This window comes from Octopus bimaculoides, chromosome 5, assembly GCF_046866305.1.
Source record: "Octopus bimaculoides isolate indiv1 chromosome 5, ASM4686630v1, whole genome shotgun sequence".
NCBI lineage: Eukaryota > Metazoa > Mollusca > Cephalopoda > Octopoda > Octopodidae > Octopus > Octopus bimaculoides.
In genome coordinates this window covers 13,409,613-13,426,008 of record NC_142932.1, presented here as the reverse complement: position 1 = coordinate 13,426,008, position 16,396 = coordinate 13,409,613, and the positions used below count along the sequence as shown (strand labels likewise).

General features: G+C 38.1%; 1 protein-coding gene across 1 annotated transcript in view; it reads right to left on the bottom strand.

The window, feature by feature from the left end:
- The window catches only part of LOC106878623 (plexin-A2), a 758,495-nt gene that overhangs the window by 616,386 nt on the left and 125,713 nt on the right, over positions 1-16,396 (bottom strand). The window contains exon 2 of the mRNA XM_089351892.1: positions 10,195-11,338. Within this exon, the coding sequence (XP_089208018.1) occupies positions 10,195-11,328 (1,134 nt within the window). The 5' untranslated portion in view covers positions 11,329-11,338. The remainder of the gene's footprint in view (positions 1-10,194; positions 11,339-16,396) is intronic.

Here is a 16,396-nt window from a genome sequence, read left to right as displayed (position 1 = left end):
AGAAAGAGAGAGATTGATTGATAGATATATTTCCCGTGCGTTATTTTAATTTATATTTTTATCTTGGGCAAGTGTCTTCTACTATAGCCTCAGAGATGACCAAAGCCTTGTGAGTGGATTTGGTAGACGGAAACTGAAAGAGGCTCATCATATATATATATATATATATATATATATATATATATATATGTTTGTGTGTTTATGCTTGCCCCACCATTGCTTAACAACCGATGCTGGTGTGTTTATGACCCCATAACTTAGTTCGGTAAAAGAGACTGATAGAATAAGTACTAGGCTTACAAAGAATAAGTCTTGGGGGTCGATATGTTTGACTAAAGGTAGTGCTCCAGCATGGCCACAGTCAAATGACTGAAGCAAATAAGAGAATAAAAGATTATATATACAAACACACAAAGTCCATCAACTATTATTACCATAAGCATTATCAGCATTCCTTCAAGAATAAAACAGTTTTCATGTTGGTGGTGGTAGTGTTGGTAGTGATGGTGATGGTATTGGTGGTGGTGGTGGTGATGGAGGTGGATTTTGTATGACTAATGACAATGGTAATGGACAGTGTTGCTGTTTATCCCTAGGTCTGCCTCTGATCATGTGATGACAAGTATTAGAAAAAATCAAAAGTAGTATTGGTGCTATAGTCGTCATCATCATCATCGACAACATCATTAAATGTTCGTTTTCCAGGCTTTGACTGGAACTGCTAAGCTGGAGAGCTGTGGTTTCTTCTGATTTAAAAGACCTTGGAATGGGGAATTTCAACCATGTTTCGTGGTCTGCTACCACAACAGCTCCTTTATAGGATCCAGTTAGCTCAAGACATCATCAGGAGGAACCACGTCCGGTTTCGGCCCCTACTCCTCTACCGTTTTGATGTGGCGGGGCCACCCCCTTTCGGAGGTGTCTTCAGCTCTGGTGTTGGGTGCATGTCTTTCACTGTTTTTGACTGTTCTAATTCAACTGTGGAATGTAGCACAACAGAGGTGGTAGTTTAGTAAGTAAGTGTATTGGCTGAAATAGTTGCTGTGGTAGTGAGTATGGTGGTAGTTGTTGATGCTGTCATTGATGTGACCTATGACCTAATAACAGGTAAGGCTAGTCCTGATGAATGTGATGGTGATGGTAGTAGCTATGGTGGTGGTGGTGGTGGTAGTGGTAATTATGGTGGTACTGCTGGTGAGTGTGATGATGATGGCTGTAATAATATGACTAACAAGGTGTTTGTAGTGACTACTGTAGGGATAGTGGTGGTGGTGGTGGTGATGACTGTTGTAGCGCCAGTGATGGTAGTGACTGATGTAGGAATAATGATAGCGGTGGTGGTAGTAGTGACTGTGCATGGCTAATGGTGGCAATGGTAAGCAAAGGAAAAATGGTGGTGGTGGTGGAATTGGTGGTGGTGGTGGTGGTGGAACTGGTGGTGGTGGTGGTGGTGGTGGAATCGGTGGTGGTGATAGTTGCAGATCATTTCTAACAAAAGGTCAGAACAGATCCAATGTAGTTCAACAGAGAGTAAAGATACTCTTACACACACACACACACACACACACACACACACACACACACACACACACACACACACAAAGAAACAAAAAACAACTAATAAAAAAAACAACAAATAAACAAACATACCACCACCTCCCTTCAGACAGCCAGCCAGACAGACAGACAGCCATCAAACCATCTCTTTCCTCCATCACATAAATGTCAAATATACCCCCCACCCCCCACTTGGAAAAGGACAAGACAAGAAGGTTTGCAAGGTTTCAAAGTAAACATTAGAAATAGAGAAATAAAGATATAATACAGGAAAGGTTAGGGGTGGTAGGGGTATTTCATTCCCACACACCCACCTCACCTCCCAATTTGGATTCTTAACGATCCTGATGATTTTTTTACCTTGTACTTTGGACTTTGGCTGTCTTGGGGCACTGCTCTAAGGTATGAGGATGTAAACAAACCAACACTGGTTGTTAAGCAGCAGCAGGGGGACAAACACAAAGATGCACACACACACACACACAGACATATATGCACACACATGCACATGATGAGCTTCCACAGTTTCCATCTATTTAGTTCACTCACAAGGCATTGGTTAGCCTGGTGCTTTAGTAGAAGACACTTGCCCAAGGTGCCACACAGTGGAACTGAACCTAGAATCACATGGCTGCAAAGTAGGTTTTTTAACCACACAGTCATACCTGCACCTGTGTGTGTGTGTGTGTGTGTGTGTGTGTGTGTGTGTGTGTGTGTGTGTGTGTGTGCCCAAGCTCATGCTACCAAATATATGGTGGGATATATTTAAGCATAAAGCAAATTGTGAGAGATGCAGATTTGTGTTGCTACACAGGAGCTATCTGTGTTCATATGTATTGCATGTGTGCATGTGTGTGTGTGAGAAGACATGAAAATAACAGAGTTCATCAGTGAACTTAGATATGCTTGGATAAAAGAGAAAAGGAGAGAAAACACCAGAAAACATGTGTACATGTATGATTTTAGTGAGTGCATGTGTGCATGTGCATGTATGTTTGCTATATTCATATGTGTGCATATGTATGAAATATATACATATATGGTTCTGGGTTCAGTCCCACTGCGTGGCACCTTGGGCAAGTGTCTTCTACTATAGCCTCGGGCCGACCAAAGCCTTGTGAGTGGATTTGGTAGACGGAAACTGAAAGAAGCCCGTCGTATATATATATATATATATATATATATATATATATATATATATACGTGTGTGTGCGTGTTTGTGTGTCTGTGTATGTCCCCCCAACATCGCTTGACAACCGATGCTTGTGTGTTTATGAACTTAGCAGTTCGGCAAAAAGAGACTGCTAGAGTAAGTACTAGGCTTACAAAGAATAAGTCCTGGGGTCGATTTTCTCGACTAAAGGTGGTGCTCCAGCATGGCCGCAGTCAAAAAATGACTGAAACAAGTAAAAGAGTATATATACATATATATATAAACATACATATATATTAGACACACACATGCATGAATAGAGTTTGTGTACTATGTGTGTGTGAATGGTGAATGTGTACGTTCATATATATGCATGTACATGCATTGATGCATGTTAAGTGTAAATGAAAATGCAAATATATGTTTGGAAGTAAATATAAAACTAGGTTTGGCCATCATTTTATTTCGTAGTTTTTATTTTATTTCTTTTAAATTCATTTATTTATTCTTCTTTAGATGACCTCAGGCACCAACACCACAGCCAACACCACCACTGCCACCCACCAACAACTTTGACCTCAGAGACCTCTTCCCAGTCTGCTTCTGCTCCAGCTGACCTACAAGTGTGTGGAGATTAGGAATTCCTAAGTAGTCTATCTATAGTTTTGGCAGGAGTCCTCACCACTACTGCTTCTACCACCACCACCACCATCATCATCACTATCACCACTGCTGCCACCGCCAATACTGGAATTGTCTAAGGTTATTATTAGTCAGGAGTGCCAAATATCCGAAATGGAAGCAAAGAAAGAAGTAAAAAAAAGAGAATGAGCCAAGAAAGTTCACTCAGGAATTCATACAAAGTTTTTCACCTAATCTATGTACTGATTTCACCTGAATGTAGTGACTGTTGTCATTGCAGTTGTAAACCTAGCTTGACTGGACTAAAGTACAAGAAATTTGTTACTTTATTATTTTTTTAATGTAATTCTGTCATGAGGGGGAGACAGATAAAGAGACAAAGAAGGAGGGGTTAGAGTCGACAATAGGTCACCAGACAACTAGGAAACAGGTTGGGAGTTTATATCCTGTCACAGACACAATGTTGCCCCAAGTCAGCTAAGACACCTACCAGTGTCTGATTAGGACCAGTTATAAAACTTAAAATATAATAGAATCTACAGGTTTTCTAGTTTTGTTATAAGACGGAGAAGGTGAGGAGAAAGGTATGGCATCTGCAGGTCATCCAACTCTCTAGACAAGATTGATGAGGTTTTATGTTCACCCTTAACCCCTTTGATACTAACCTGGTGGGGGTGGGGGCGGAGAAAGACCACCCCTGATTCCAGGATACAAATTTCCTGTTTTAAAGCAATCTAAATTAAAACCTTCCATCAAAATTCCATGTTAATTTATCTTCCAAACTCCAGCTTAACATTGGTTTCAAATTTTGGTACAAGGCCAGCAATTTTGGGGAATCACATCGACCCCCAGTACTTAAATGATACTTATTTTATCAACACTGAAAGGATGAAAGGAAAAGTCGACCACAGTGGCATTTGAACTCGAGATGAATGAAATGCGGCTAAGCATTTTACCTGGTGCGGTAATGACTACCAGTTTGCTGCCCACCTCCGGCTTAGTACGGAGAGTTTCTTACTGAATTTTTCATTATTTTTTTAAAAGTAACTAAATAAAGGTAGCATATTTCAATAGAAATATGAAAACAAAAGGCTTAAAGATCAGAGACTGCAGGAAAAAAAAGAAAAAATGTAGGTGGAAGCAGAATTGAAGAATAGAGTAATATCTCAGCAGTGAGATGCAGTATGGTTAGTAAAAGGAAGAATACGACACACACACACACACACACACACACAGAGGCTTTGGTGAAGAGGGTGTTTGCTGGTAGCTAGTTTAGCAGAGCAGCATATACTATCGTGATGAGACAGAGAACACTAGTGTATATACGAGCTTGTGTATTTGTAACAGACTGTCTTTTTGAAGTGGTTTAACCATTTTGATATCATCAACCTGCCAGAGACCGATCACTGGTTCTATGATACAAACTTCCTGCCTTTATACTTTGAATGCAGAAAACAGATATCAGCTCAAATTGTTTTATAACATTAGCCTATAGAAAGCAATTTTACCTGACAACTTTGGATAAACCTCTCCTGGTATGGAGAACAGTGGAGCACCCCATACAACTTTTTACAAAGGACAAGTTTTGCAGATTTTTTTTTTTCACGTATTTCATCAAATATCTCTTTACTGAACAAGAATCAAATACTTTTAGAGGTGGATACAAAAAACATATCTACAGGAGATACTGAAAAAGTATTGCAAAAGCAGAAAATATTAGTTCTATCTTTTTGGTGGATATTTATTTAGCATCATGACAAGAATGACCATGAAATGTAATCACAGTAAAAAGGTTAAAGTGATCTGAATTCCCCGTTAATTTATGTTCCAAATATGAGCTTAATTAACACTGACAAAATTATTTTAGTAAATTCTTCATTATTTTCAAAATTAATTAAAACAAAATCAGTGTGTTCAAAAACTGAAATATGTAAGAAAAGGGGTTAAAGGGATTTAAGTTGTTATTGTGAAGAATGTAGTAGAAAATGTAAATTCAAAGACACAGTGTTCAGCAACACCACAGTATTAATAAATTATCTTTTTTTTTTTTCTTATATAGGTCCAAATCTGATTGGATTCCACAATGAGTTTGTATCACTAATACTCATTTCGTCATCTCTGAGAGATAAAAAGTAAAGTGAACTCTGAATGTAAATGGCCCGAACTAAATACTGCAAAGCATTTTTAGCTGGGAGCTCTCCACCATTTTTGTTGCAACACTACCACCCTAACATTAATGAGGATATTATTATCATTAAAAGTTGCTTAGTTTTCCTCGCGTTCAAGAACACATACATACATGCAAAACAAACAAAATAAATAAATAAATAAATAAATAAATAAATAAAAACAGTAACAACAACAAATATACAAAAACAAATCTCTTTATAAGCAAAAACCAAGTTATGCAGTGCCGACCTAGTTTAATGGAAATGGCCAACTGCCAAATAACATCAAATCTTTCATGCAATAATAAAATTACTGGAGAATAAAGCCAGCAATTTTGATTTGCAGCAGCAACACTCACCGATTCCAGTACAGCGCTCTTTACAAAAATGTGCTCCCAATAGAATGGTGTGTTGATATACCACCCCACTTTATTAAGTCACAACTACCGCCACCCATTCTCAAACACATCACCGCTTCCTCCACACAGTTGCCATGTTTAGAAAATTATGTCCTCCGGGAGTGAGAACGTCTTACCCAATAACCCTCTGGTGAAGAGAAGAGACTCCCGCCACACCACTCTATTTCGCTTCACTTGCTCATCTCCAATCTCATCCTCATCTCCGTCTTAAGAATCTATCTTATTGACACTGCAAGCTTTGAGTTGGAAGAAATGGGACATTCTGGGGTCGTAAAGGGAAGGTGGGTTGGTGCCAGTTTTGGTGCTAATTCAGTCTTTTAAGTTAATAATACAGAGAAAGGATTCCAGGTTTTGAAGAGAAAATTGGGGAATGATAGACAAGATAATATGTTGGCTGAATTGAAGTGGATATTCACAAATTTGAATATCCACTTCAAAGCATAGCTCAGTGGTTAGGATATTCGGCTCATGAACATAAGGTTGTGAGTTCGAAAACCAGCAATGTGTTGTGTCCTTGAGCAGGCACTTTATTTGACCCTGCTCCATTTCACTCAGCTGGCAAAATGGGGAAGTGCATATAATTTAAAGGGCCAACCTTGTCACATTCTGTATCATGCTGAATCTTCTTGAAAACTAAGTTAACAGTATGCATGTCTGTGGAGTGCTCAGTCACTTGCACTCCTAATTTCATGAGCAGGGTGTTCCATTGATTGGATCAACTGGAACCCTCGTTGTCATAACTGATGGAGTGCCAATTCACAATTGTACATGTAAGTATGCTGGTGGTATGCTTGCATGTGTATGGTTCTTCTGTAGTTCAGTGGCAGTTATATAGTTAAACATTAAAAATAGTGTGTTGGCAAGAACAGTAAGGCACCAGATTAAAATGTATGATAATCTACTGTATTTTGAGTTTGATCCTTTTGATACCACCTTGCTTAAGACCACCATAGTTCTATGAAACAAACTTGCTGTTTTAACGTAATCATCAAAATTCTATGTTAATTTATGTTCTAAACACTAGTTTAATCACAAAAATGTTATTTCACTAAAATATTTTGTTTAAATTCTTTATTTTTAACATTATTTGACACAAAGGCAGTGTATTTTAATATACATATAATATCATAAGGGTTAGAACGACATAAAACCTTCCAAGAAATTTTCATGTTAATTCATGTTTCAGACACCTGTTGAATAAATAATATTACATTGGAAATATGGTAAATAGGTGTTAAAATGATCTAAAAACCTGCCTTGAAAATTTTACATAAATTTATATTCTAAACACTTGCTTAACAATGACAAAAATATTTTACTAAATTCTTCACTATTCTAAAAATGAGTTGGCATAAAGGTAATATATTGCAACAAAAATATAGTAGCAAAAAAATTAAAGCAATCTAAAAACCCAAGATCAAAATCTCATGTTCATTTATGACAAATATTTTCAGCAGATTGCAGTCAACAATTTGTTTGCTGAAATCATAAACAGGAGCCTGAAACTTATGCTAGATTCATCACACCGGGGTGCCTTGGCTGACAAGACAGTGTCGTTGAAACACTGTGCTAATGAATCAAGTTTCACAAATATACCTTGTCATAATGGTTCTTGAGATGGACCACAACACTATTTGCCTACTCAGTTTTGAAGCAGTTGGAATATCGTAGGAATAAATATACCATCCATTGTCAATATGATTGTTATGCAATCTGAATTGTTCTGGAGTGGACATAATACTTTAATACAACATCAAAAGAGAAATAGCAGCAAATACAACTCAGTAATATAATAGAAACATGTTTCCAAATTCTTTAATCTTAGAACAGTGGATGGAGTAATATTTTGTTTTAGTTAGATATTTTCATATTTTTCTTTTCCATGCTTGCATCTTTTATCATTTACTTGTTTCAGTCATTATGCTGTGGCCATACTGGGGCACTACCTTGAAGGGTTCAGTTGAATAAATCAACATCACTACTGGTTTTCATCTATCAAATCCACTCTCAAGGCTTTGGTAGGCCTGGGGCTATAGTAGAAGACATACATGCCCAAGGTGCTGTGACGTAGAAATGAATCCAAGACCATCATGATTGGAGTGCCAATTCACAATTGTACATGTAAGTATGCTGGTGGTATGCTTGCATGTGTATGGTTCTTCTGTAGTTCAGTGGCAGTTATATAGTTAAACATTAAAAATAGTGTGTTGGCAAGAACAGTAAGGCACCAGATTAAAATGTATGATAATCTACTGTACTTTGAATTTAACCCTTTTGATACCAGGCTGTTCCGTTGATTGGATCAACTGGAACCCTCGTTGTCATAACTGATGGAATAGCTGGTTCTCTTTTACTCTTTCTTTCTCCTATTCCTTTTCTTCTACTTTCAGTAAAAGCAGGCATTTGAAATCAAGGAGAGTTATGGGCCTTGCTTAGGAGTATAATAAAAATGGCATTATTTATTAGTAGCTGTAGCATCACCAGTGGTAGCAGGAGTAAACTGTGGGAAACGTAAGGTAAGGCACGAAGAGAAGGTTGTTTGCTTTTACAGAACAAGATGACAGTTAACCTTTCAATAAAACATGGGTTTGTTTTCATTATTTTTCTTGCTTTTTTTTGCTTTTGTTCTTTTTCCCTCCATTGTTGGAAGTAAACAAATAAAATAATACGCAAAAGAATTTAAACTGATCCTAATTAAAAGAGGCCCCTGATAGTGAGTGGAGTGGGGAGGGGGAGACTAAGATTTTCTGTAAATGGTAAAGGGTAGAAAATGCTTCACAGAATCTTTAGATATGCATAGGGATAGAGAGAGAGAGACGGGAGCAGAGGATAAAGGGAAGAATAAGGGAAGAGAGAAAGAAAGAGATAAGGAGACACAGCGGGGTGGGGGGAAGGTTTGAGAGAGTGAGAGAGAGAGAATAAAAAGAGAGAGAGAATAAAAAGAGAGACAGAGATGGATGGAAGAGATACGAGAGAGAGGGGGAGAGAGAAAGAGAGAGACAGAGACAGAGACAGAGAGAGAGAGAGACAGAGAGAGACAGAGAGAGAGAGAGAGAGAGACAGAGAGATAGACAGAGAGACAGAGAGACAGAGAAAGAGAAGGACAGAGGGGGAGGGAAAAATATGAGAAAGATAGAGACAGAGATGTAGAAAAAGTCTTCAAATTGTTGCTGATTACTTTGGGGTGGGGACGATGTATGGAAATGATGGTGTTGAAATATCAGTTGTTTAAACCCAGGTCAGATCTGATCCAGCAGGCTTATAATTAAAGATGATTCATTTGTGATCATTTATTTATTTATTTATTTAAATATTTTCAGACATATTTAGAACTACATATCTTTGTCTCAAATTTCCAATTTTTTTTTTTAAAGAAAGGCATAATTTGAAAGACATTTAACTGCTATTTCTAACAGATGAAAAACCTACCCGATAGAATAAGTACTAGGCTTACAAAGAATAAGTCCTGGGGTCGATTTGCCCAACTAAATGTGGTGCTCCAGCATGGCTGCAGTCAAATGACTGAAACAAGTAAAAGAGTATAGACTCATTTTTCTTGTTTTCTGACTCTCATTTCTGGGTAACGTATCTTTCCAGAAAACACTTTATTTTATTGCATGTTTTCTGTCTGCATTACATTTGAAAGAAATTCTGAATGCTAAAGGGGTAGATTGAATTTGGGCAAAAAGAATTTTTAGAAAGTGAAACTTTTAGGTGTAGGCGTAGCTGTGTGGTTAGAAGTTTGCTTCCCAACCACATGATGCTGTGTTCAGTCCCACTGCATGGCACTTCGATCAAGTGTCTTCCACTATAGCCTCAGGTCAACCAAAGCCTTGTGAGTGAATTTAGCAGACAGAAACTGAAAGAAGTCCATCATATCTGCCTGTCTGTCTGTCTATAAATATATATATATATATCATCATCATCATATATATACACACACACACACACACACACACACACACACACACGTATATATGCATGTGTGTTTTTCTGTCTCCCACCAATACTTGACAACTGGTGTTAGTGTGTTTACATTTCCGTAACTTAGCAATTTGGCAAAAGAGACCAATAGAATAAGTACCAGGTTTAAAATATAAAAAAAGTATTGGTGTCAATTAGTTTGACTAAAAGATTGCTGAAGACGGTGCCCCAGCATGGCTGCAGTCTAATGACTGAAACAAGTAACAGATAAAAGATTAAAAAATTGTATAAAATTTCAAAAACAAATTTTGTAAAAACAAAAAAAACTTACCGTTTTTTGGCACAAAGTAGACTTTGTAAGATGTTCAGGACCAATATTTCCAAGTCCTTTGAAACACTGGCGAATGTTTTGGGTAAATATTTTCCTAACAATCCGCATTGGATAAATGCAAAGTGCTGATCGAGGCTGTGGTTCCAGTTTGTTAGTCTGTCCATGAGAAAATACAGCATAAAGAACATCTTCCGTAGTGGGAATTCCAAGATTTTGTGCCAAAGTGCTGCCTGCTTTAGCAAGATAGGCAGCTTGCACTAAATTATACACCCTGCTGCTTCCACACTTGAAGGATAGTTCTGCATAAGAGTAGAAATTTTTGTCATTTTGGCAAACCCGGAAGATCTTCGAAGCATAACGCTCATCTTGGGTATTGGCTTTCTGCACTGTCAACATATAACTGAATTTCTCAGAGCTGAAGCCATATATGTAGTTCACTTTGAATGTTTCTCTATGTTGGGTTTCAATTTCTTTTTTGGAACTCTGCTCCACAGGGCTTTTGTATGCAATTTCAAAATTGTCGAGATTGCGAATACAGAAGGCTGGCACTAGATCGCGGTATATCCTTAATCCAATATTGGTTCTGGTTGCACCAACATACAATACGTTGGGCTGAACACCATTTCCTTGGCTTGGTCCTGGTGCAATAAAAGCAAAAGTAGTTGCATTCAGGCTGTTAGCAACAACCGGGTTGGAGAGCGGTTTGTTGGTGTTACTGATGGACATGTTGGCAAGGTACCTTTTTTCACATATACCATGGAACTGGGTTGAGCAAGCAATCAGTTCCTGTGATGCATAGTTCACAACGAGAACTTTGTTGTAAGTATCAGTAAATTGTCCAGACTCACAGGAATATTTTTGTGGTGGACACTGCGGACTGCTCTTTACTGGTCCGGTAGACACATTAATTTCCTCCTTTAAGTCGGAAGAAAGTTGAAAGAGTCTGTTAACGGCACCAACATAGATTTTGCCGGTATTTTTATTAACGACATAATGATTCATGGTGGAACCATTTTTAGAGCTTTGGAAACTGCTTACAATGTAATCGCCACTGACATACAGCAGTGGCATCACCAAAACTAAAAAGGCCACATTACGCCACATCCTAAGAGAGGCATATACAACTCCCTTCATCTAATAAGACCTGTTAAATAGAAAGAAAATAAAAGAATATTAGATCATTTGTAACATAATGGTGAAAGGACAAAAATAAAAATATAAATGTATGTCAATATAAAAAATATATATAACAAATTAATATTACCAATACATTAAGGTGGTAAGCTGGAAGAATCATTAGCATGTAAGGCAAAATTTTCAGCAGCAGTTCATCCATCTTTATGGTCTGAGTTCAAATTTCGCTGCTGTTGATATTACCTTGCATCCTTTTGGGGTTGATAAAATAAGTATCAGTCGAGCAATGGGGCTGATGAAATTGACTTATCCCTCTCCAGAAACTACTGACCTTGGGCTAAAATTTGAAACCAATATTACCCAATACATCTAAGGTGATGTGCTGGCAGAATCGTTAGCATGCCATACAAAATACTTGGCAGCATTTTGTCCATTTTGGAGGGAGAAGAAGTTGATTACATCAACTCAGTGCTCAAATGGTATTTTACTTTAATAACCCTCAAAAAAAAAAAAAAGAAAAAAAAAATGAAAGGTAAAGTTGATCTTGGTGGAATTTGAACTCAAATCATAAAAAGCTGGAAGAAATTTCACTGAGCCTTTTTGTCCTGCATACTTATGATTCTGCCAGCTCACTGCCTTAATGATAATAATACCAAGGACAACAATCCTTTCTAATACAGGCACAACCCCCAAAATTTGGGTAATAGGGGAGGGCTAGACAATTACATCAAGCCCGGTGCTCAACTGGTACTCATTGCATGGACCCTGAGAGGATGAAAGGCAGAGATGAGGCTGGCAGAAGTTGAACTCAGAATGTATAACTGGAAAAAATACCACTAAGTGTTTTCTCCAGCATGCTCATGATTCTGTCAGCTCACCACCTAAATACTATTACTACCTCGCTTTCGTGGTCCATTTACCTCAAACCCAAGCACCCTCCTCACAACATGCTCCTCATCCCTCCTCAACACATACCCATACCACTGCACTCCATGCACCCTTGCCAGCCATTCCACCGATTCCTCAAGGCCCAGCATCCCCATCAAGTAAGTCCTCGGTTCTCCACTTATCAATCAGTTTTACACTACACACCAAAACAGCTCAACAGGTACTTATTTTATCAACTCCAACAGGAAGACGGGCAGAGCCAACCTTGACGGCACTTGAACTCAGAACATAAAATTGGAAGAAATGGTGCTGAGTACTTTTACTTTGTCCAATGTGCTAATGGTGCTGCCAACTTGCCACCTTAACAACAGCAACAACAAAAACAACAATAAAAATAATAATGTATTAAAATAGTGGAGGTGAATAAAATGTCGATTATTGATGATATTGGTTGGTATAGTTGCAGTTTAAGTTAATGTTATGGTCTAAAGGAGCCTGAAAGTCCAGCTTTATTTCTCTTACATATTCATCAATAAATATGGAACAGTAACAACACACACATACACACACTCACTCTAAAAGGAAACAGTGAAGAGTAAAAAATAAAATAAAAAGAAAAGTACTCTTTGCTCATCAGACCATAAAAGATTCTTCTTTCCCTGCTACCATACCCCTTCTCCACCCTCCCCTCCACCAGATCAGTTTCCCCATCAAAGCCCAACATCGGAAAAAAAAAAAAAAAGTTATTTGATCTGTAACAAAAAAAAAAGCAATAAGTTATTAGTGGTAGTGGTAGCAGAAGCAGCAATAGTAAAAGTAGTAGCAGTAGTGGTGGTGATGGTGGTGGCAGTAATGGCGCTGGTAGTAGTGGTAGTAGTAATACTAATGGTGGTGGTGGTCTCCTTAAGAATAAAAACATCAGTCTCCAGTTTTATGATGTGGGAGAAAGGGGGTGGGGTGAGAAGAAAAAGAAAAGAAAGTCACAGTTGCTTTAGTTCCTTTCAATATTATGAACCCCTCATTTACATATGAACCCATTAAAAAGGGGACAGGATTGTTACATAAAAAAGTGGGGTGATAGGGCAGGGCAGAGTGAGACAGATGGTCATATAATGGAATCAAGTTAAAATTTCTTAGAGACATTGAACGATGATGATGATGATGATGATAGGGGTGACATAATTGAGTAAATTGATCCTTAGTATATAACTGGTTTTTATTTCATTAAACCAAGAGGGAACAACACTACTAGTCAGCCCCAGTATGTCTGTATGTATACCAAGTGACCAAGACTTGACAATTTGCTGTGCTTGAGAAGACATGTGAAGCTATGCAGTTGTGGACAGTAGGCACTTGTGCTGGTGACATGTACATGGCAATCCATGCGTGCAGGAGTGGCTGTGTGGTAAGAAGCTTGCTTTCCAACCACATGGTTCCAGGTTCAGTTCCACTGCACCTTGGACATGTCAGTCGTATATATATATATATATATATATATATATATATATATATATACATACACACACATATATGTTTGTGTGTCTGTGTTTTCCCCTCACCATCACTTGACAACCGATGTTGGTGTGTTTACATCCCCTTAACTTAGCTAGGCTTACAAAGAATAAGTCCTGGGATCGATTTGTTCAACTAAAGTGTTGCTCCAGCATGGCCACAGTCAAATGACTGAAACAAGGAAAAGAATAAAGGTATATATATATACACACACACACACACACACACACACACACACACACACACACACACACACAAGTTTCTCTGTAGCAATAGATGAACACTACTGTAAGCAAGAGGAGCAGTCATTTTCTGTATTGAGAGTATAACACAGGGAGGCTGACTAAGCATCCATCACTGACAATTTCCTTTACTTGTTTCAGTCATTGGACTGTGGTCATACTGGGGCATCACTTTCAATAGTTTCAGCCAAACAAATCAACCCATTGGTTTGTTCATATCTCAAGTTGTGAATGGCAGACAAATACAGATGTGCACACATGCAAGCACACATACACACATATGTACATGCATATACATACATAACTATACACACATACATACGCATATACAAATATATATATGTACATATATGATGAGCATCCACACCATTCCGGTTTACCAAATTTATGCACAACACAAGGCTTTGGTTGACCCAGGGCTCCAGTAAAAGAAACTTGCTCAATGTACACTACAGTGGGATTGAACCCCAAAACCACATAACTGCAAAGTGAATTCCATCACTACACAACCATGTTCTATTTTTTCCTTAGTGTTTTAACTGATAAAAACACAGCCAACAAAACCCACACCAAATGCAAGTATTATGGGCGGAACCCCTCATAATAATGACTGCAGAAAGTCCTAGAATCAGCAACAGCTTAGAAGTAACAGCAGTAATATCGCAAATATATATCAAGAATAAGAATGGAAAAGGAAAGATGGCTCCAAAGCTGAAGAAATCAATATGACTCATGAAAAACTGATATCCAGTTGGTATAAAGAAACAAACTGTATGTTGACCTCATAGACACATAAACACATGTATCTATATATGTGTGTGTCAGTACACACTTGTGTCTGTATATATGTATGTAAATGTGTGTGTGTGCATATGTGGGTATATGTGAGTATATAGGTGTGTATTTTTGCATATATGTATGTGTGCACATGTGTGCACGTATGTATATATGTGTGTATGTGTATATATCTAGACACACACACACACACACACACACCTGAAAAGCAAAAAGAAGAAACAAAGAATTCAATTCGATACACACTCATACACAGACATACAGATGTGTGTGTGTGTGTGTGAATATATATATATATATATATATATATATATGTATGTATATATGAATATATAAGCACATACAGACACATGCACATACGCACACCACGAGAAGAGGGGAAAGATAAAGAGAGGTGGCAGTAAGTAGCAAAATCAATACTTGTAAAAAGAAGATAACGATCTGATTGGCTTTATTGGATGTTTGTAAAGCAATTATTCCTCTTTCAGATTAGCAATGGTAGTCAGGATCAGGGGATGGAGTAATAGACGGTGGTGACGGTGTAGGGGAAGACGACAGGGGAGAAGGAACGAAAAGAGGGATACGACTTCTCTGAAGGAAAGAGCACAGGGAAAGGGGGAAAAGGTGGAGGCAACACATAATGATCAACATATATTTTAGTAAAGGCAAAGCAACTTTGGAGTTGACTAGAGTAGTAGTCATAATAATAATAACTCTTTCTGCAATAGGCACAGGGCCTGAAATTTGGGGGTGGGGGTGGCTAGTCAATTACATCAACCCCTAGTATTAAACTGGTACTTATTTCATTAACCCCCAAGAGGATGAAAGGCAAAGTCAACCGCAGTGAAATTTGAACTCAGAATGCCACAAAGTATTTTGTCTAGCATGCTACATTCTCTGAGTGGTTGGCGTTAGGAAGGGCATCCAGCTGTAGAAACTCTGCCAAATTAGATTGGAGCCTGGTGTTGCCATCCGGTTTCACCAGTCCTCAGTCAAATCGTCCAACCCATGCTAGCATGGAAGGCGGACATTAAACGATGATGATGATGATGATGCTAATGATTCTGCCAGTTTGCCAATTTAATAATAATAAACCTTTCTACAACAGACAAGTCCTGATATTTTGGGGAAAGGGTTGGGGGTCGAATTGATTACATTGACTCCGGAGTGCAATGATTACATATTTCATTGACCTCGAAATGCTTAAAAGGCAAACTGAATCTTGGCAAAATTTGAATTTAGAATATAAAGCCAGAAGACATTCTGCAGAACCTTGGGCAAGTATCTTCTACAATAGCCCTGGGACAACCAGGCTTTGTGAGTGAATTTTGGAGATAGAAACTGTGTAGAAGCCTGTCATGTATGTGTGTGCACATGTGCACACGTCTATGCATTTCTCCCTACTACCACTTGGCATCCAATGTAGGTTTGCTTATATTCCCATATCTTAGCTGTTCAACAAAACAGACGAACAGAATAAGGACCAGAATAATACCCCTTAAGTATTTAAACCGGCCACATCTGGCCAAAATATTCTACCTGCTCTATGTTCAAACTGGCCATATCTGGTCCCTCACACCTACCCTACAATGTCATAAAAATAAACAATCATGTCATCAACACTTGAAGCT